At 35.1% G+C, this 23,891-nt stretch overlaps 1 protein-coding gene across 3 annotated transcripts; it reads right to left on the reverse strand.

The window, feature by feature from the left end:
• Positions 1 to 6,427: 6,427 nt before the first annotated feature.
• Positions 6,428 to 23,736, reverse strand: LOC128239427 (uncharacterized). Of its 3 annotated transcripts, none has more exons than XR_008261879.1 (12): positions 23,714 to 23,736; positions 19,366 to 19,485; positions 17,984 to 18,119; positions 17,223 to 17,413; positions 13,679 to 13,783; positions 12,940 to 13,026; positions 12,066 to 12,170; positions 10,634 to 10,704; positions 9,364 to 9,497; positions 8,420 to 8,528; positions 8,005 to 8,076; positions 6,428 to 7,150 (listed from the first exon to the last, which is right to left on the reverse strand). XR_008261879.1 is itself a non-coding variant. In XM_052956049.1 (9 exons), exons 6-9 carry the CDS (start codon positions 9,457 to 9,459, stop codon positions 7,044 to 7,046), a joined length of 384 nt encoding a protein of 127 aa, XP_052812009.1. In that variant the 5' UTR covers positions 9,460 to 9,497; positions 10,634 to 10,704; positions 12,066 to 12,170; positions 12,940 to 13,026; positions 13,679 to 13,783; positions 16,718 to 16,738; the 3' UTR covers positions 6,428 to 7,043. The 3 variants fall into 3 exon arrangements, 1 of the variants encoding a protein (XP_052812009.1); XR_008261878.1 differs by lacking the exon at positions 23,714 to 23,736 and adding an exon at positions 21,013 to 21,146; XM_052956049.1 differs by lacking the exons at positions 17,223 to 17,413; positions 17,984 to 18,119; positions 19,366 to 19,485; positions 23,714 to 23,736 and adding an exon at positions 16,718 to 16,738.
• Positions 23,737 to 23,891: the final 155 nt, after the last annotated feature.

The raw sequence follows: 23,891 nt of genomic DNA on the forward strand, positions 1-23,891 counted from the left end.
TCAAAGTACATGCCCTTGTGACATGTCATCGTCTTGTTTTGCCCCGATGAGGTACAATCGCCAGATCATACCCTGGTGCACATTGTTGCACATTGTTATTTAGGAATTCATTTATTGTCACAGGCAAATATTTCTAATAATACTTAACATTTGTTTTCGTTTGGTCAACGCTTTGATGGGATAATGTTGCTTATATTGATAACGAGCAAATTCTGCAATAAAATGAGGCCAAAGTTAAATACTTTCTTATGTCTGATATTATATTCCTACCACTTTATTATGATTAAAATCATAAGTTTACTTCAAACCATTCATCTTCCCTGACAGACAATTGTTTATACCACAAGACACAACCTGATGTATATATAATAATTAAATATCCTTTGCTATATTAATGGATCATTTTGATTAATAGTAGCTGTGCACTTGATCTTGATAAACTATTAAAATGAAGGGAAGTGATTTTATACTTGTGTTTGCATGAGCTGTGTTACTGTGTTAATGCTGCTTTTTTATCGCCATTGTAAATGTTTTGCAAGATTGATTTAGACAACGATCTCAATATTCCTAATTATTCGGATAAAGCATAACTATGGCCATGTGATATATTGTCTAATTATATTCCGTTTGAGTGAAATAATCATGATTTATTGAAGCCAATGATTCATACGAACGGTGGACTATTCACTATTTCACTTATACATGTGTCAAAAAGGAAGGTATATTACTGTTTGAAAAATGATAATATTTAAGACGTCTAGCCCATAAAACTTTAGGAGCCACACAAGTATGTTATAACCCAAAACAAAAGTTTGTTATAGGAACAAAATCAATCAAATCAAACTTCAACATAGGAATGTTAACAACCTATGCTGACACAAAATATCAACAACAACAACAACAACAACAACAGAACAAAGGCTTGTTTAAAAAGTATTTTAAATTTTTGTGATCATTCGTTTTTAATTGATCATTGGTCTTATCATGCATAGATTTATCTTTTATTGTACATGAGAATAAAATATATTTTCCTCGCCTCATGGATTTGCAAAATCGCGCATGTGCATTCGCACTTCATAAAATTAATGTTCGAAAGAAAGCACACACAATTAATCCGACATTTTCTATTTGCAAAAAGATGCAATAGCATCTTCAATTCACGTCTGTGAAAGGGAACGGTTGATATTCCAAACATCATCTTGGATAAGTCAAATAACATCGTGCTTGTTCAATCCGAGTGCTGCAATTAAATAAACAAAAAGGTCATACTGTTCCAAGCAGTTTTTCTATAGAACAGTCCACGACAAAGAAGATATATTATTAAGTTTGAAATGCCAACCTATTTGTCGAACAAAAGGCTTGTTTAGGTGAAACTTTGTAATTAAAAAAGACAAATACCATAGGGCCTAAAAACAAAATACATTTTGTTCGGGTTACCCGACCATACCTACGGAATAGGCGCCGACCCTTCCGTTTTTATAGCCAGTTTGAAAAAAAGATGAAAAACTAAAAATAAATAAATTACTTTTCACTTTGTAGTTGAAACCTTAAATGTTTATACAGAAGATAACTTTAACACCATTGTCCAATGATGAAAATGACATTCTTATATAAAGCCGACTAAAAAAGCGCACCTACCCTACCTGTTTTTAGCAAAGGATTTAACCCTAACCACACAATATTTTAGGCCTAGGTACTTTTGACGCAAACCATTTTTTAATATTTACTCACGATTGGAGGTTAACGTCACTTGCCGTTTGTTTAATGATACGACATAACAAATCAAAATAGTTCAACTGTATTGCCATTCCTTCTTTCAAATTAGCCAGAAGAATAACACACGTGCATCAGCAAATTTACGGCCACTGACATTAAGTATCATACGTCTAAATCAGTGCAAAAATTATTCAAAACACTTCACTTTATAATTCCCGAACATGGTATATGTAATGCGCAATGCATTTAAAACATTCTGGAATTTTGTTTGACATAAAGAGCAATGAAAAGGATTCGGGCAATGAATATATGTTAATTACATTTTTCTTAAGAACAATTTCCGTACTGTATCATAATTAAGAATAACCGCATAAATTATTGGCGTCATGAACAATATAAAAAAATACGAACATACATGTTCAAGCATAAAGTAAGGCCCACCTCAATCATTATAATTCCTGAGAAATCCGGTATATGGTCTGTATTTAAAATGTAATCATATGATTCTACGATAAAATATTATGTGTCGACAATAACATTTAAATGCCAACATTTTCTTTGATGATCAAGGACTAAAGGTAACATATGTTGCCTAAATACATTATGTAGATAGTATTGCATTCGTTAAAAAAGATGATGCGTTCAATCACAACTAGATCGTAATGTCTTCCAACAAGTTCAGCGTTAAAACTGCTGTTGATCCGCTCTAGTTAAAGTGACATTGGATTAGAACACAATCAGAAAAGAAATAGGTTACTTGCCATCGGCCAGCCATACTTGATGACATTTACTTAATTGCAATTACTCAGAAGGGAATGTGATGTTTCGTGATAATTATAATGAAACAAACTAGGCTGATTCAATTTACCTACAAATCAGACCAACGGGGTTAACTTTCGGCTTACTTCGTGGCTAACAAAACTAAAGCTGATTACATTATATTAGATGTAAATCTGATGATAGTTTTAGCCAGTGCCAAAGGAGAGTTATTCGGGATGATTCTGTGTAGGAAATCCATCTGATACAACACTTTCAACAGATATTGGGTCTGAACAATTTAGTGTATGAAGCTGTTTAAATAAAATGTATACATATCGAATATTTTTAATTGTTCACAAACACACACACATACACACAAACACACGCACACACACACGCACACACATACGCGTTTATATATACTTGTGAGTTATATAGAGCTACACCGACGTACCGAGGTCTGCCCTTTCTGTCGAGAATTCAAATAACATCAATAGTTTGTTCTTCAACTTTTCAACATCATTTAGAGGCATCTCCATATATGGTATGACATGTGTCTGTCATCTCCTCGTTTGCATATTACACACAACTGCCTCATAATGTTGATGATTAGTGAATACTTGTTTTAACTCATAACGTTGATGATCAGTGAATACGTGTTTACTCACCGAGGTAAAATATCGTTGTGTTAAATCATACATTAATTCTCGAGTTTACTAGCACTCATCATGAAGTTTTAACCCCTAGGAGGAATTTACCTCAAGTGTTCTTCCTCCAGAGCAAACCCCAATCTATCCCACTTGGGCCTTTTGTTTCCTTCTTCTTCTTATTATTATTATTTATTTAGCATTCGTAAGCTCCGCCCATTCCTTATCATACAGATTTTACTTCATGTCATCTAACCATAACATTTTGCGTTCGTGTACTTTGTGTGTGGCATTAACGACTTTGAACAAGTATTATGCTGCATTTGACACATTATTGTACACGGCATTTTTCTTCCCGCTTCATTATTTTCAGAATTGTTTGATGACTCTAAAAATATTTGCACCTATCCGTGTTTTGCCCCGGAGGGTGGGTAGAGCGCACACCATGAAATTTAAACAGACTGCGTTGTTTTGTTTCCTGTCACAGAAACTTGTCAAAATTCAATCATGGTGTATGATTTGTTCCAGTTACTGTCGTATGAGGCGGTGTAACCGCGCCAGTCAGAATCCGCTTTCTTTAGCTTTTAAAGGCCTAGTTTAAGGAATCTTTGGCATGATAATCCCATGCTGTGCATCTCCTGCTTATCACACTGGTTCCACAGTAGGGGCCAATATCATGTGCATTGGTTTATTGGCTCAGGGCCATTTAGGGTCAATTTTTATAATAAAACAATGAAAACTGCGCAACAGGATACTCAGATTGGAGATCTGATAAGCCAATTAGGCATTAAGATTAAGATCAATTAACAGAAGTTGGGTACTTGGGGGGGGGGGGGGCACTTATAGAAGGCTTAAACTAGGCCTTTAAGGTTGTTCGGTTAACGCACTCCCGGGTTTGGTTCCCAGCCTGGGCGCATGTTGGTTTAGTTTGTGGTCACCAAGCTGGACTAGTGGTATTTCTCTTGGCACTCAGGTTTCCCGCACAACACAACACCACACTATCGCGTAACAACTTGAGTGATTAATCGTAACAACTTTGTTTCACAATCGTTGCAAAAAAAATAAGTAAATAAACTAAACTAATACTTCAAACCTGGGAACAATGCCGTAATATCGTTGATTATTGCTCTTATATCAAACGCATTTTGAGACTTAAAAGGTGCATAGCAAACATTTCTACATTAATGTATCTTAATACTGACTTGAAAGTACAGATACAAGTTCAGTAGTCGAAAGTTAAAACATAATGACATAGGGTTAAAGCCAGAAACACAGAAAAACAACACAAACATGCACAAACGACACACAACATATATAATGTATAATACTAGGGAACTGTTTATCAAGGATTGTTGGGTTAAAACTTTGGAACGTCAGCAAAATGTAATTTTACTGGGGTTTAATTAGTTTGCGTACGCACAACCTCGTAACCAAATTGTAAAAACAAGCGGCACCATTAATGTCATTTGGAATGGTACATGATAGACGCCAGGAGTCTAAAATCGTTTTCTCTTTTAAATCGGCGGACTATCAGACTACTTTGACATCGAGACTTCGATTTAACCAACTGTTCACCTGTCCGGAGACCGGATAGACATGTAACACGTGTTCCAGTGGTGTTTCTTTCATCAACTTAATCACAATTAACAAAAAAGACGAGCTTTGTACTTAACCCTTGATCGGCCTTTGCCTTATTCTAACCAAACCCAGCCGACGGAAATAAAATTAAAACTAAAAATGATACCTGCATAGTTTTGCCTAAGTTTATGTTTCTTCCTTTATTTATACCTATGTGTAACCATGGAGCTTATTTTCATCTTATTATTCACATTGCGTATAATTTGTTGGCTGTCAAATCTAAAAGCGATGATGCAAAAGAAATATGATATAATTGTCAAGGGAAATAACTGAGTAAGAGAATTTGACATATTTGTCATTCGGAAACTCGGACTTGTAGGTTGGCTGCTAATAAGCGGTGCTAGAGTAAAAATATACTTCATAAAAACGTCTAAATTTATTTTGGTTTTGAAATGTGTCCTCTTGTTAATGTAAATCTTCATTATTTCACACGTAACGTTTCAAACTGACCACAATATTAAACGGTTACCCGAACTGTGTTGGCCACTGGCTTATAGTATAACTTTTTGGCTACCATTTAGAGCACAAAGAGCCAATTCCCAGCAGCGGGTTCCCTGTCCCCCTTAAAGCCACTTCAGGGTTTCATCAAGATAATGACGTAGTATTTTGTTCCTCAAGTCCATTATATAGATCGCTCAATACATTGTATACATTCCATTCTGTAGGTGGAACTCCGTGAAGGAACTTTTTGTTCACCATCAGTGTAAAACAAAGCATCCTTTTAAGGCAAATTTATTTCACGTTTAAGTACATGTATTTTATACATTTCATTAAAAAATATAAGCAAAAGAATTGGGGGTCATAATTTTGCTTCAGAGCAAAAATAATCTAAAAACAAACGAACAAGAAGCGCCGTGGAGCGAGCCCTCACCTTTTTTCGAAGATTAAAACGAGTAAAATTAAATATTTTAATAATTAATAATGCCAGGGGATTGCCCCTTGATCTACACTTAAATATTGCAGAGACTGAGTCGAGTTGCCATGATTATGGAATTTTAAATAAATCATGGACATTTTATATACAAGTCATTTTTGGTTACATGCAGAGGGAAATAAAATAGTGAACGAGGTTAACAAGCACATATGTGAATACATTGTGCAATGAACAATGTTAATCTCTCACATACATTTGCCATCTTTACATGTTAAGAATATGTCACAAAATACAAGTGAGAAACTACAAAGTAACATGAACTGCAAACCAATGACTGACACCATGAAATTACACATTAACTGTGAATGTGTATAATTAAAATACACTTCTCCATAAAATTCAAATGAGAAATTACTGTTTGAATAAAACAATCGGCAACTCTAAAAATCTATTTGTGACAAAAATTATTATGACATAATGTCACCACTACTGAGAACATTGTATCAGTGTTGTACATGACATACCCATTTTGTTAAATTGTTGTTCGAGCGTATGTCAACACATATCTTCTATTTTTCATTTACAATGCAGTAGACCTTGGTACCAGTTTTAGTTGTGACAAAATATAAATTCATTGTGGTCATTGTGTCAAAACTGTTTGAAAATAAAGTTAATTTATTGAAATTATTATTGTATAGAAACAATCGACAAATTCTTATCCTGGTAAACTTTCTGCAAATCAACTGAAATTATATTTATTAACCTAGATGATAAACAGTGCAAGCAAAAATAAAGTGCTTGGACAAGCCTTTTCAGCCATTTTGAAGTTTCCAAGGCCTTTTACTCTGACACGCAAAAATGAACTCTGAGCAACTTTTGATAAAAAGGCTGGGTCATGTAACACTCGAAATGTGCTTATGATCCCATTGGCTGTTAAAAATATGCTCTTCAAAACCTCCGGAAATCTAAAAATGATTGAATCTAATTTTTAACAATGTAGAATAGTAACGATGACTTCATCATGATGAAATAATAGATACATACTAAGAATAAAGCCTTAAGCCAGAGAAAAAATATTTTAGATTCTCATCCCAGCCCGCCCGTCAAATAAAAAAATAAACATGCCATTCAGCCCCATTTTTCTTCTTCAAAATACGGACGAGTATCAAAACATATTTTCCTCTGGCCTTTTGCTGCAATCCACTGTAAGATATAAATTAACCTCATATGCAGTGAACCATTGGCTTACAGAGACATGCTTGGACACCTTGACACTATGTACAAGATGTACTAGCACTTTGAACACTTATTATTGTTTCAGTGTGCAATCTGTCGTTATCCAACTGTGTAATGTGTTTTTTATTTAATTCCACTTCAGAGAATTCAAACACTTGTGGCTTTTGATTGAATTAATACAGTCTATCATCTTCAGTTCCCGTCTCATAGTAATGTTGAACACTTCGACATTTTCTTAGGAGTTGGCCTTGCTCCTCTGTTAAACGCTGAAAGTTCCTGGCTGAAATGCAAGAGAGGATTTAAGCTGGACAAAAGATAAAGGTTAAATAACATGAATAAATCACCAAGCCAGGAATATCGTTACACTTTAAATCATATATATAACTACCAATGTTATGAGGAACAGAATAGTTCGAAGATATGTGCAAACTGGTTTGAGGAAATTGGAACTAGAGCTTGAAACTCTAAATGATCATGTGAATGTTGGTCTCACCATTCCACAAGTGGATTAAAAAAATCACAAAATCGGCAAAAATGTATAACATTTCATGATTGCAACATCATTTGGGAGATATAAAATATTTGCCTCATGTACACAACTTTAAGTTGTATACAAGCATTCAGAGGTAGAATTTTAACAAACAGCAACACACCAATTTTAGAAAGCTTTTTGCATACTTTAGGAGGTAAAAAAACTCATAGAGACTTGTCTTTAGAAAGCCTTTAAAACAAATATGATTGCATTTGAGCTGTGTTGTCTAAACAATGGTCAATCTCAGGATTAATACAATTATGGAAAACAAGTATCAAATTTGTCCAAGATTTTGTCCAGGAAAACATTATGACCAGATTTATCAAGACAGTGCCAAAATGGTCTCTTGAGTATAACAGGGCTTTTTTAAGTGACCTAACAAGTTAGTTTTTCGACAAAAGATGACCCAGTGCACACTGAGGTGCTTCATTTCAACACCCACATTTCATCAGTAACTGGAAGCATACTTTGTCTATATAACAGACAGCAACATTGCTGCAAATCTATTGGATCATAAATAAAACTCTTATTTTTAAGCGAACACTTTTAATGAGAAACAAGATAAGTCTACATCTGCAAGCAACATACAAACATGAATTTACCTTCAGGCAGCCCTTCAGCATGTTCAGAGATGACAGTGGATGGGGCAACTGTACCATTGTTCCCTGTAGCATCTGAAACACACAGTTAAGTTGAATGTCAACTGCTACAATATTATGAAAGCTTACTGGTATTCAGGTACAAAATTAACACATGCAATTATTAACTTACTGGATACATAAATTATAAATGTTACAAAAATTATTAGATCTAAATGTATTAATCAAGAAGTGTTGTCATTTTGGGCAACAATAAATCAAGGTGAACAAACATCTGCGGTTAAACTTCAACACACACAATTCATTACACACTTTTAGCATACATCATGAGGTACTAAAGTCAATGCATGTCTAGGTGCAACAGGAAAAAGTATGTACCTTTTTACAGATAAAATGCTCAATTAAGCCTGCAGTTTACCAAGATAAGCATGGTCCACTTCTGATCTTCTGTTGATGCACCAAGAGCATCTTGAGATGGTTCTGAGATCTCTGTTGTTTCTGCAACTGTATAATCGTCTTAACAGCATCTGAAATGCATTGAAAGTGTTTCAAACTGCAACATTCTCGGTTCAGTCTATATTATATACCTGTGTTATAGAGGGTTGGGTTGAAGTCATGGGCAAACAGAACTGTAATAGCATTAAATAGTCATTCTAAAAAACTGGCGCCAGTTTTCTAGTAATTTTGGAAATCTCTCTCTATATATAAATATTGTTGAATAATGAAAACCATATTTCCAAACAACATTATGATGCAGAATACCATAAAAAGTTAAATTACAAGTGCAGAGCTCCTGATAATTCTGTAGGGTTAATGGTACTGTTTGCTGACCATTTTGGACCAAGCATATTGTTCACTTGTGGTTGAAATTAGCACAAGCCTACAAGCGCCGCACTCGTAAAATACGTTCCGGGCTGGCTTAGATCCTGGGTTTTATACAGCAGGGCTTGTTTAAAATTGTATTGCCAAGCAGAAGTATAAGAATTCTGGTTTCCTCATTCAAAAGATAAGGTTTTAATGCAAAAAGTTATTTTACTCTACTGGTGTTTGGGTGTAAAAATACAAGGAATAATAATGTGCACACTTTTTGTGTTGTTTGTTCTTTATTTTAACTTGTATTTAGGAGGGAAAATTCAAGAATGTATTTATGGCATTATACAATTAAAAAAATCAGCTTTGTCAACTTCTGGTTGTGAAAGAAATGGGAAATATGAATTTTGTTGCTCCCGCTCCTTGCTTCAACTTTTCTTGGTCACAATCGAACAAATAAATAAATATTTGGTGTGGCCTAAAGTTCATACATTACCCATAAAAGTACAGTGCATTTATTCCTGAAATTGTTTGAGCTCATAAATGCCTTACTTTTGCTTCTTCCTTCCTGCTTGAATGCAATATGTCTCTCGCAGAGAATATATCCTCCAATATTTTCCGCAGATGCCTCTCACTCTGATCAACCATAATACTGTAGCTGCTCCTGGGTCAAATCTTGAACATTGCTGCAAAAAAACATGTACAAAAATAGAAAAACATGTCCTGCAAACAATTGCTTAAGATTACTAAGTATGCTTACGGTACATAACATTGTTTTATATACCGGATAGGTAAAGTTTAGCACAAGTCACCTATAGCTGATGTAGAAGTGTTTCACAACTCCATGGAAAGGTGTCTGTTGTAGCCCTTTCCATTGGCGAAGCAGTCACCAATGTTTTTATTGTTTATAGTAGTACATGAAAGAAACTAACATTATTCATAATAAGTGCACTGAACACATCCTTAATCAATAAAATGAAATGACAAAACAAGATTCCTTGAGAGCAAGGTTAATTATCTAGTCTATGTGCAGGTATTTCACTCAAACAGTTGTGGGTTCATTCTGTATCAGGGATACATGTAATGATGTATGTCTTTCTGACAAGCTTTTAAAACAGACACATTCAGGTTTGACCGGTGAAGGAAACAAGACTTTTCCGGTTACCTTATACATTTAATCTCGATCTTGAATTCCATTATTTTTTCTCCATGGTCATTTCACTTTTACAGAATCAACTTCATCATTCTCTTCAGATATTGCCTGGTTTTCATTCCCTTTGTTCATTATGAAATGATTATCAATGTTTCAACCAAGAAAATATGCTAATATTTTAACAAGAGGGCCATGATTGCCCAAAGAGTTGTGACTTTATTTGAAGATTTTTCACTCCCCCGCTGACCAGGCACCATGGTGATATTTTCTTTGAAAAACAGACATGCTAAAACTGATAGGATTGTATGTACACCAACATATGTCAGATGTCCTAAAATCAATTTTAAGTTACATACAAACATTTTGAGGTACAAGTTGAACACACAACAAGTGAGCAATACACAAATCTTGAGAAGCTTTTAGCATACTTTGTGAGGTAATCAAACTGCAGTATAACTGATGGTATTTTAAAATTTATAACATTTTGTAAGGAACACACACACACACACAAACAAACACACACATTCCGAGGTATATCTTAATAAGCATTGTGTCTACTTTATGAGGTACCTTTTGACAGAAAAAGTCTTTAAGTTATGAACATCAACAGACTGTGATCACCAGCGACATATAATTACTCAAAGAAAGTTGGTTTCGTATTCAATTTACCTTGAGGCGGCCCTTCAGCATGTTCAGAGACAACTGTGGATGGTAAACTATCCCTCTGATTTCTACAGCATCTGAAACACAAATTTAAGTTGAATGTAAACTGTTACAAACTCATTAAAGCTTAAAACTTCACAAAAATATACTGGTATTCAGGTATAAACAAGAGCTGTCACAGTATGTGACGAATGCCCCCGAATGTGACATTGACCTACGAACAAGGTCAGTACATGAAAAGTTGATCTTGCCTTTACGTGTCAAATACATATGGCAAGTTATTTTAAATTGCCTCTGAACATAAAAAAATACCACCCATACTTGACAACCTACACTGTTATGTCCTTATATTCAGAATTCCCTTGTGAATAAACACTTGTGTATCTTTCACCTTAGAGGTAGGGACACGGGTCTTGCACACGACACGCCGTCTTCGTATGTGGAACACATGTAGCAAGTGATTTTAAAATCTGTCCATACAAGGGAAAGTAACAGCCCTGACACGACAACCTATACTCTATGTCCTTATATGCAGCACTCCATTGTGAATAAACACTAAGTGTGACCTTGACCTTTGAGGTAGGGACACGGGTCTTGCACGCGACACGTCGTCTTGGTATGTGGAACACATGTGGCAAGTTATTTTAAAATCTGTCCATACAAGAGAAAGTTACAGCCCGAACACGACAACCTATACTCTATGTTCTTATATGCAGCACTCCATCGTGAATAAACACTAAGTGTGACCTTGACCTTTGAGGTAGGGACACGAGTCTTGCACGCCACACGTCGTCTTGGTATGTGGAACACATGTGGCAAGTTATTTTAAAATCTGTCCATACAAGGGGGGGGGGTGAAAATAACACATGCAATTATAAACTAACTAGATGCTTACATCAGTGTATGATCACTAAATAACAAACATACAATATCTGGATGTATAAATCAACAATTGTTTGGGTTTGTTGTTCTGAGAAATAATGTCCCTGAGGTGACACCAAATAAGTGAAAAAATAACCCAGACTCTATGAATCTAATAATTTAAGAACAAGAATAAGTTTTACTAAATAAAGCTTAAAAAACATTCTGAGGTTTAACTTCAACACACACATTTCATTACAAACTTTTAGTATACATCATGAGGTACTTTAAAGACTGTGCTGGTCTAGGTGCAACAGAAAAAAGAATGTACCTGTTTCAGTCATAAGCTCAATTAATGTCAGGATGGCTCAGAGGTAGAGTGTCCTCCTCACAACCAAGAGGTGAGCACTAGGTTTGATTCCCGCTCAGAAAATGTTCTAGTTTCCACTCATATGTACACTGTCTTAGTACTGAATTTGACTAAGGAAACCGACTGGAGTGTGTTTAAAATAAGCTGTTAGCTTTACACAATCAGGCTTAAATAAAGTAGTATAAACTAATGAGCACTCAAGTTTACCATGATAAGCATGTTCCAAGACTTCTGCTGATTCACCGAGGGCATCTTCAGATGTTTCTGTGACCTCTGTAGTATCTGCAGCTGTATGACCATCTTTAACAGCATCTGAAATGTATCAAAATTCTATACCACGCGCACATCTGCCATGTCACAATGCTGTGAGATAGTAAAGTATTTGTCTTATGTTCACAAACATAGGTTTCAGGAGATGTAAGTTTAGTTTTAAGTTACCATACAAGCACTCAGAGCTACAATTTTGACAAACAGTAACACACCATTAGTTTAAAGCTGTTGGCATATTCTGTGAGGTAATAAAACATAGAAATATGTCTTTTGAAAACTTTCAAATGAAGTATGATTGAATTACATCTGTATGGTTTAAACATCTGCCAATCTGATGATCAATTCAATTATGTTAAACAAGTATAAGAGTTGTCCAAGAATTTGTACAGGGAAGCAATCTCACCATGTTTAAGAAAGGTAAAAAAAATGGTTAAGACGGTATAAATAGGCTATTTCTTATGTGACCTAACAATTAAGTTTTCCGACACAAGATGACCCAATTCACACAGAGGTTCTTCATTTCAACACACACATTTCACCAATATTTTTACGCATACTTTGTCCAAATACATGTTAAAGAGTATAATAAGCCTGATTTTAATAGATGACAAGATATCTAACATTTGTAAGCAACACACACACACACACACACACACACACACATATTCCATGTTCATCTTTACAAGCATTATGTCTACTTTATGAGGTACCTCATCACAGAAAAATAGTCTTAAGTAATTAACATCAACAGATTGTGGTCACCAGTGAGAAATAACTATGTAAAGAAACTTGGTTTTTGTATTCAATTTACCTTGAGGCGGCCCTTCAGCATGTTCAGAGACAACTGTGGATGGGGCAACTGTGGATGGGGCAACTGTCCCACTGTTCCCTACAGCATCTGAAACACACAGTTGAGTTGATTGTATTCTGTTACAAACTCATTAAAGCTAAAAGCTTCACACATATATACTGGTATTCAGGTACAAAAATAACACAAGCAATTATTAACTAACTAGATGCTTACATCGCCAAATTACGAACATACAAGATCTAGATGTATAAATCAACATGTGTTTGTCATTCCGAGAAACAATGTCCCCCAAGGTGACACCCAATGAGTGATTAAATAACCCAGACTGAATAAATCTGTTGATTGAGAACAAGCATAAGTTTTACTGAATTAAGCTTAACAAACTTTCTGAGGTTTGACTCCAACACACACACAATTCATTACAAACTTTTAGCATACATCATGAGGTACTTTAAAGTCGATGCTTGTCTAGATGCAACAGAAACATGTATGTACCTGTTTCAGATCATAAACACAATTAATGTAAGGATGGCTCAGAGTTATAGTGTCCGCCTCGCAGCCAAGAGGTGCTAGGTTTGATCCCCAGTGAGGAAAATGTTCTAGTTTCCTCTCATATTTACACTCAGTACTGGTGAGTTTGACCAAGAAAACCGACTGGAGTGTGTTTAAAATAAGCTGTTAGCTTTTACACAATCAGGCTTAAATCAATTAGTATGAACTAAATAGCACTCAAGTTTACCATGATAAGCATGTTCCAAGACTTCTGCTGATTCACCGAGGGCATCTTCAGATGTTTCTGTGACCTCTGTAGTATCTGCAGCTGTATGACCATCTTTAACAGCATCTGAAATGTATCAAAATTCTATACCATGCGCACATCTGCCATGTCACAATGCCATGAGAAGTATTTGTCTTATGTTCAAAGACAGGGTTTCAGGAGTTGCAAGGTCATTTTAAAATTTTAAAAAGTTATATACAGTCATTTATCACACAGCAACACACCATTATTTAAAAACTTTTGGCATACTTTGTGAGGTAATAAAACATAGACAAGTGTGACCTGGATCTTTTACAAAGGGAAACAGGTCTTAAAGGCTGTCTTTATGTGGTTTACAGATGTGCAAAGTTATTTTAAAATCTGTCCAAACATCAAAAGGTTACAGCCTGGATATGACCACCTATACTCAATGTACGGTATGTATATTGAACAATCTATAAATATCAAACACAAAGTGTGACTTTGACCCTGGAGGTAAGAACACAAACCTTGCACGTAACACATGCCTAAAGTATACTAAACATGTGTGCCAAATAATTTCAAAATTTCCATACATGTGAAAGATACAGTTCGGACATGAACAGATATACTCTATGTCATTAAACGCAGCATTCCATAGAAATCAAACCATAAGTGTGACCTTTGAGGTAGGGACACGGGTCCTGCAAGTGGAATGTCATCTTTGTATGCAAAACAGCAAATTACTTTGAGAACTGTCTATACATGAAGAGGATACAGTCCGGGTTATATAGTGTAATTTTGACCTTGGAGGTAAGGACATTGGCCTTGCACACAACATGACGTCTTTGTATGCATAACACATTTGCAAAAGTATTTTAAAATCAGTCCATAGATGACTTCATAACAGTCCAGACACAACTGGGAGGGACAAAGGACACACGGATGATTTTAATTAGCCCAATTGGGATTCATAATCATTTATGAGATATCATAAAAGTATCTGTCTTCAGCACACAACCATGTATATCAAGCGCCATAAAATCATTTTACAATTTTAAATTATGACAAACCTTCTGAGGTACAATTCTAACACACTTAGGATAAATGAGCTGGAGGTAATTTTACATAATGATGAACTGCAGTATAGATGATTGTGTGGTCTTGACAAAGGCCAATCACATAATGAATTAATTATGGAAAAAACAAGGGATGCAAACGAATATTCGATCAAAAGAATGGTATTCGAATATTAAAATCGGTATTCGAATATTCGTTTATTTTTTACTTTTTTTCTAAATTTTGTTCCATCTTGAACATTTATTTAACATTTATATTTAAAGATTAAAACGCTCTAATTTACCCTCGTTTCGTCAATACACCCACGCATGTCACCAATTATCGAGGCGCGAGCATCTAGACAATACACAGTGGCGCGTCAAGTGTCAATTAAGGCCCATCATCATGGCGAAATAAACAAATAATTTTACGTGTGCCGTCCCCTGCCAATTAGCAGCAATGAAATAAATAAAGTTGAAAGGGGATTGGAACCTATTTTAAACGATGCCAATTAAGGGTTCGTCATGTCAGCAATAACACAAAATATTTCTTTTGTATGTCAATTAAACTGAGCAATGTAGCTAAAATCGCACTGAATGTAATGCGCATAAAATTTGATGTCCATCATTCCTTGTGAATAAGCTCTCTCGAACTGTTCGGAAATACATATAACAAATACACGTAAACAAAATAATCGACAAAATGCCTGCTTCATCTGAAGTTTGGAATTATTTCACACGGTCTGTAGACAAGAAAACAAGTTGTGCAGTGTTAGTCTTACGTACTTGGGAACTACTACAAATCTATGGAATCATGTGAAAGGAAAACATCCTAGTGCAAAAACAAGTAACAAACGAAAGACGGGTACAAAATAATAACAAGTCGACGGAGACCAGACCGTTTGCAACGGTGAAGATGCCATGACCTTGACTTTTGATATATCGATGTAGTTTTTGTAATGAAACAATATGACATACTAGTATAATTCTAGATAACATATGCAAAGTTATTTTGAAATTGCACAATAAAGCCACTACACGTATTACAGACGACGTCATACAATCCGACATCAATAAAATTATTCGGCAAATGTCATACCGGAAGTCATTATTTGGAACGCAAATGATCGATGCAATATAGAAGTTTTTAGACAATCTTGCCTGTGATCGAATATTCGAATATTCGATCAAAAGAATTACCGAATATTCGAATATCAATTTTGCCATTCGTTTGCATCCCTAGAAAAAACTATTCATTTCAACAGTTTTAAGATTCCCACAAACGTTCTGATGAACAACTTTTAAACACAAAATTCTAACAAACAAAAAAACAAGACACAGACTGAAAAAGTAAAAAAACTATTGAGATTGTTTTTATTACTTTGTGGATTTTTACGGCAATAGTAGGACAGGGCTTTCCGTAATCTTGTTCAAATGGAGAACAAAATTATGAATATTCAAATGGTGGGGCGGAAAATTAAGTCATATAACTTTTAGATGAAGTTGGAAAATAAAATAATGTAAGGCAAATACAGTGTACATGAAATGAGTCAGAGAACATGACATTGCCAGGCTTTTATATATCATATGTCATGTGTAAATTCGAACTACGACAGAAAAAAAATTGTCTCTCTGTATTTAATAATACAAAAAGAATTGTTTGCTTTAAATTTTTTAAGGCAATATGATTTTTTTTTATTAAACATTAAATCCCATGTACACGCTTCTTAGAAACAGTAAGTACCAATTGTTTTAATAATCAATATTTTTGAACGCTTAAAGGCTTTTCATGTACACTGAATATGTAGTTCTCACTTTTGCATATTCAAAAAAACCATGCAAATAACAAAAACAATTAACAAGGAACATCTCGATATTACTGAATTGTTCAAAAACCACAGGCTTGACATCATTTTTCTGCAAAATATGGTATACAAGTTTGTAAATGCAGAGACATTGATGTCAACATTATGATTCAACTTACTATCATAAAGTTGCCGATAGTTGTCCGGATTCAAGTTAAGTCCATTTGAATGAAATAGCTTTGATTGTGTGCACCTTGCTAATAAAACAATCTCATTTACAAGGAATTCAATTATTGATTAAGTCATGTCTGTATCTACACCATAGGCTATGTAATAAATTATAACATACATTTCAATCAAGACAAAATAGTAGTATATCCGTAAGTTTTTATAGGTTTTAAAGGGAATAATTCATAAAAACAAGCAATGAAAGAAATAATTCAACACTTAACGAAACTAGAGGTTGAGGTTGTATGATGGTCTATTATTAAAATTTGTGACGTCATAAAGCTCACACCAAATTGGGGTATCAATAGGGAAAATCAATAATACAAATTTTACCCAAGTGAGAAGCAATACCCGTTGACTTTATTTAACATCCAACAGAGTTTGAGTATGTTGTACAATGCATTCAGTATTTTGACTTCAATTAAAAAGAAGAGAAAATTAAAACATTTTATTTACCTTTCGCTTTCTCCAAGGTACATCAGCAACACCATAATTGTACCTCAATTCAGTGTTTTTGCTGATCATACAGACAGAGTCTTGGTTGATGTCTGTCATCAACAACTTTAACCATTTTGCAATTAGGCTTTGTGTATCGGTCCAAGTCGTTGACCATGCATGCCAGACACGTGTCTTTTGAGGCATCGATGCTATTAAAACAATTGAAACATAACATTACTACAAAGAAAGGAAATGTATTATGACAAATGTCCCTATGTGTTTAATGTCCCTATGTGTTTAATGTTCCTATGTGTTTTTTTCACCACTTTGGGTGTCATTAGATTTTTTTTTTATTTTGTGAACAACAATGCTTCAGTTTAAAATATTGAAACCAAGAAAACTATTGACTTTGATAATGTTTTTTTGTTTGGAGAATGCACCCGACATTGCTTAATATTGTTTTCTTAATATAAACCACACATATTTTCCAGTCATGGGGAAAATGTATGTTTTTTGCACTGGGAATAGCGCTGAATTTTAACCCAAAATTACCGCCCAGACACGACAAGATATTATGTCAATGCATAGTTTTACAAAACAAAACTTAACTGTAACCATGTAATCTGAGAGAGAGTTTTGGTACGACCACAAGGCCATCACACTATCCAGACTTTATCAATGGACAAAAAGACAAGCTAAAAAAGTAGTGTATAAAAGAAAATAAATAGCAATTTATTACTACAAAAATTATAGCTTACACAAAAACTATATATACATACCAGTATTCCTTGTTGTTATGTCTGAAATGGTATTTGAACATTTCATCACCATCAGACTGCTGTTTACATAGTTCTCCTCTGTACTCGAGAATAAACTGCCCCTTCAAGAGCTCTTGCCTAGCAAACACTCCATTACCTGGAACCAGTAAATAGTGTTTTAGCCAGGAATTAAAAAGGGCAGGGTGGGCCCAAAACATGGTGCTTTCTTAAATGGGAAAACAATGCATTGTATTGATATCAAAGTACATGCATGTTCATGCACACATTGTAGTAATATCCCGACCGATTGCTCTTAATTCTTCTTTCTTGTTCATTTTCACTTCAGACACTTTCTTTACCATCTCGGGTTGTTATCACCAGGGCTCTCACAAGGCTGAATTTTTGGGGAGAAGTCACTTCTCCCACCAGTCAAATTAGGGAGAAGTGGGGGGACTTTAAGGAGAAGAGATACTTATCGTAAAACCTGAGATAAATATTGTGCCATGCCACCAAATTTTAAATTCACATTTACTTTGATTGCTTTTTCTAGATGGAATGTTAAAAAAGTGTTCTTTTTTGGCCTATCAAAAGTGTACTTGTCTAGAGTCTCCTTTTTGCAATGTATAGTTTACCTCCAAAAAAAAAACCAAAGACAAAAAAATTGACAGCAAAAAAAAACAAATAAAGGGCAATATTTATATATCAAGTAGTTTTTAAGTTATACTCCAGACAAGGTAAATTGCAAAGGACCGACCGACAAACCGACCACAGGGTGACTCCAATATACCCCCTTCAAACTTCGTTTGTCGGGGGTATAAAAATGCGAGTGAAAACTCTTGAAAAAGAACAACTTTCAATTTGTTTTCTTTCCATTTCTTGTAAACACACAAAATGATGACGTATACACAGCTCACACGTTGTTGACTGTTATTTCGTGCTCAGATTCTAGACGGCAGTATTTGACTTATATCAATTTTGAGGCACAGTCCATTATCATGACAAGCAATAATATTTTTAAAGTTTTTTATGCATTGATATTTAATATCTACGAAGGCCGATGGTGATGATCAAACTAATCCGACATAGCAGCCAAAATTAACAAACTGTCCAAAGAAACTGTTACTCAATGGGAGACGAAACTCCACCTAGAATTAGACTTCAATACAGAAAATGATGAGAACATCGGCAAGATATTTTGTGCAGACTGCATATCAGACCTACTCAAAACATTTTTTGTTTTTACAAACCTTATGCTTTGATTATGACACAGAAAACATTGTTGTTGTTTTTAAGTACATACATTTTTCTAACAAACACAAAGGGGTGAGCAGTATTTTTTTCTAAATTCAATTCCCTGACTAAGTCCACAAATATGCTGCTAATGTATCACGACAAAATCATACCTATGTATTGATCGATATACTGCATATAGCACAAATTCAGCTCAATTTCAGCCGTGTTTGTCTGAAGGTAGTTTTGGTTGGCTTTTTTTCTGCAAGGGCGTTGATTCTGGCCAAAAACATCTGCAATTGCAATAAAATGAGGCTGGAACAATGACAACATATCAACAACAGTCTGATGTAAACAGCCACTATTCAATCCACTTACTTCTCGCGCCAGTTAATGACATGACCATCTGGGTTTACACAAATGACATGCTTAATCAATGCTGTGTATCAAAGTGTTTCATCTAGGCTTTTTAGCATAGCTCCCAATACTGCCCTGTGTGATTGGTGCTTTATGAGCAGACAATGTGTTTACATAATTAGACCCAAGCTTATCTCATTATCAAATAAGTAAGTCATAATGAATCAATGTAGTCTAAATAATTTCGTGAATCTACTTTCTCCATAAACATATTAACTAGATGTTGTCAAAACAGCATGCATTTAAAAAAAAAACGGGCAAAAGTTACTAATGAAGGTTTTCTGAAGTCAGTCTGTGAAATAGCATTTTTAACCAAAGGCCACTTGGACAAAATCCATATATCATAAGGCCTGAAAGTTCCAAAAGAAATGAGGAGTACATGGATGTGTACTGAGTCCTATCTCGATCTGCTATTACTGTGGCAGTCATTGAAATTAGACTTTCGGATGAACAAGCCCGAATTCTTATACTATTGCATGGAATCATGTTTTTGAACAAGCCCTGCTATATAAAATTCAGAATTTGAGCAAGCCTGGAAGACATTTTACCAGTGCAGGGCTTGCAGGCTTGTGCTAATTTCGACCACTGCTGTGGAAAATATGAAAAAGAAACACATGCTCTTATTCTTCCGATATTTCGACATCTTCTGAAATGGATGGGTCTTTTTACAATCAATAATAGGATCGTTTTTTTTTGAAAATAAACAATTGTGTTACAGCCATTTAAATTTCAAAGATTAACAGAAAGACAAATTTGAAAACATGGTTTGGCAGCCTTTTAACATCTTACTTTTTCTTTCACATTACGATAAAGATCGGTGAAAGCTTATAGTTTCCATTTAACTGTATTAGTATTATGCAATAATATAATAATATACTTATATTCTATATTTCACACCTGAATTCATCCTTTTTAAAAGGAAAGGCAATAAATTTAATCAGATCAGTTATGCAATAGAACTTTAATAAATCGTACTCCAACAATGACTGTAAAAATGACTTCTGACTTAAACAACATGCACATGTTGCCGCACATTTAAGACCATGATTTAGGAAATAAATCGATATTAATTTTTGTTTTACTCAAATCTGGGGCATTTATTCTGTTGATGTTCGTGTTGTCAATGTATATATATACAAATCATACTGCATCGATTGTGGCTGCACATGCAGATTCTTGCCTAGTCTAAAATAATAGACATGTTATATGGGATTCTTCCGATCCATAACTTGTATACGGGTTTGTGCAAAAACAGGGGGGTTTTGAAAAATATTGAAATTGTATTTAGAGAAGCATTTTAGGTTTGAAATAGATAATAAAGGTTTATATTCATATTTTACTGTGCAAGTGCAAAGATATTTTGCACAAAACAAGCATTAGATGCATTAAATCAAAGGATTTACCTTTCCAACAAAACGAAACTTGACCGACACAGACAACAATTGTACCAAGCTTAAAACTTGACCATCTTCGGCAAGCTTCGAGAAAGACCTCTTATATACAATCGTTACAACTCGGCCATGGCTGAAGTGTTCCAGTTGTTGTTAAACTGTGAACCGCAGCCTTGCAGGTGTCATTCATGTATTGTATATTGTTATGTTTTGACAGTATGAAATGAAGAAACATGCATCAAACTCATAATAATTTGTTGGATATTTGTTTTTTTTGTGTACGGAACTATTATTTAAGTAACATTATCTGGTAATATTTCTTGTTTTTAAGATATTTTATAGATGCAATCGGAATAACTACCCACATTCGATACAAAATAACTTGTGCGTGAATGATTTGCCATATCAAAAATCGTAAAATATATCTGTCAATGTATAATTATAGTGGTCAATATAAGCACAAGCCCTGAAGCCCTGCACTGGTAAAATGTCTTTCGGGCTTGCTCAAATTCTGAATTTTAAATAGCAGTGCTTGTTAAAAAATTTGATGCCAAGCAAAACTATAAGAATTCAAAAGTATAATTTTCACGACTGCTAATTCTTGCATACTGGTAAACCACAAAATGTCAGTTCTTGAGTTCTAACTGCATGATCAGGCACCTCGCATCTGTTGCATGTTTTCGATATTGAGAGAGCCAGTTTTCACACACTATTATCTCCTTTAACCACCACATAAGCACGTACTAAACACCGTTAAAAACCTTACTATAAAGTGTATATACTGGGCGAGTACCTAAATCGGAACAGTACCTAAATATGGAACACCCATTATAAAAGTGTTTTTTCCGATCGGGATCAGGTTATTTACGATTTTAATCAATAAAGACGCTTGCTTCAGATACATGTTCCAAAGGACACATTTATCCGGTCAGTATTTCAAAAACTGCGATCATTTAAAGTTTTTCATGTTCAAATGTCAATACATGGCACGCGGGGGAAAGACTTCATGCTTGCCATAATCACAGCATACTGGTACAGCCTGTATTTTACTGAAATCATCAAATTTTACTGACAAAAATGACAAAAAAAGACAAGCTGTAAATAACATAAATTATTAATTTACTTAAACAAAATAATGAGCAATAATTTTAAAAGAATAAATGAAAATGAATAACAAATTAAAACTGTTCCATATTTAGGTACTCCGAGGACGAAAATGGCAGTCCTTGATTGTGCGGTTAATAAAGTACTTTTCATGCAGATTGGTAGTATCTTGAAAAATGCCATTTATATCAACCAATTCAATTGGTCTTGAATCCTAGTATGCTGATGAAAGTTTTTGTACTTGTAGTTGTACACGAACTTGTAGTGCAAGTCTCGACTTTTTGCCGATGATACGGCAGTTTATCTTACAATAAATTCACTGTCTGACTCTCAAATGCTTCAGGAAGATCTGGCATGTATGGAACAATGGGAGAGAGATTGGGACATGGAGTTCAACCCCTCTAAATGTCAAGTACTCCACATCACCAAAAACAAAAAAGTCATTAAGCACAATTACATACTCCATGGTCAAACACTCCAATCTGTCCCCTGTGCAAAATATCTCGGCTTAGACCTTTCATCAGATATTTCATACAACTCCCACATTACAAGAATAACAGCAACAGCCAATAAGACCTTGGGCTTTCTTAAGCGTAACATTACCACAAGAAATGAATCTGTGAAAGCTATGGCTTACAAAACCCTAGTTCGCCCGCAAGTTGAATATGCATCAACAGTCTGGAGCCCCTACACACAGTCAAATAAAAATAAAATCGAAATGGTCCAGCGAAGAGCCATCCGCTGGGTTAAATACGACTATTCCCCTCTTGCAAGTGTTACTGAGATGCAAAACAGCCTTGGCTGGCGGTCACTCGAATATCGCAGAAATGACATGCGGCTCATCATGTTCTTCAAAATCTTACACAACATCGTGGCCATTAACCTTCCACCCTATATCCAGAAGCCTGTCAGACTTAGCCGGCACGTTCATCCCCATAGCTTTCAGCAAATCCAAGTCCAATCCGATTATCAAAAGTGGTCCTTTTACCCCCATAGCATAGTTCTTTGGAATAGCCTACCCGTCAATGTAGCAACTCTGCCAGCAACAGAACTTGATAGGTTCAAACAGGCAGTGTCAAGCTTACAATATTAGTTTTACGTACTATCATATTTTACTTTTTAAAAAGGTTCTCACGACTAACATGTTTTAACCATGACTGGATTTTGTTTTTCTATTCCATGTCTCACAATGTTATCTTTTATTTCTTTCTTTCACTTTACTAACAGTCCGACGCGCACCTGCCAGTAATACTCGAAAGAGGGGTTCGGCAGTATTCAAAGATAGATAGATAACTAAAAATATTTCACAAATATTGCCGAAAGTGTTCCGATTTAGGTACTCACCCAGTATATGATATATCATTATACAGTACAGGTATGTGCCATGTGTAGTCATTCTAAAATGACTAATGCCATGTGCTGTGGTACGAAACAGTCTTAAAACAATGGTACAGAACGATGTTGAAGTGTTCTCCGACATCCATTACTTTCCATAAAAAGGTATTACAATAGAATTGATACGTACACACTTCAAAATCCAACCAATTTGCAAAAATCCTACAGCAGAAAAACTGTCCGCCATCATTAGAATCGATAATACACAACTTACCTCGGCAAGCCGCCATGTTGTTACCACACCACGTGAGGTGTCGATGGTAGTGCGCATGCCCAATGCGCGAATTTAACAGGTGCCCGCGGGGGCGGACTAGGCATGCGCAGCGAAACGGAGAGCCAATGCGCATGCCCGACTTTAAACTTTTTCCACGCCCTGTTTTCGTATGTCAATG

Source organism: Mya arenaria, chromosome 6, assembly GCF_026914265.1.
Source record: "Mya arenaria isolate MELC-2E11 chromosome 6, ASM2691426v1".
Lineage (NCBI taxonomy): Eukaryota > Metazoa > Mollusca > Bivalvia > Myida > Myidae > Mya > Mya arenaria.

What these genes read in the sequence shown, in the direction of transcription:
- LOC128239427 (XM_052956049.1), bottom strand. Translation starts at nt 9,459, where the DNA reads ATGGTTGATCAGAGTGAGAGGCATCTGCGGAAAATATTGGAGGATATA. An exon ending in AGTGGACCATGCTTATCTTG is followed by an intron (nt 8,077 to 8,419) that starts GTAAACTGCAGG and finishes TGTGTGTTTCAG; the next exon opens with ATGCTACAGGGAACAATGGT. An exon ending in TGCTGAAGGGCTGCCTGAAG is followed by an intron (nt 7,151 to 8,004) that starts GTAAATTCATGT and finishes CTTGCATTTCAG; the next exon opens with CCAGGAACTTTCAGCGTTTA.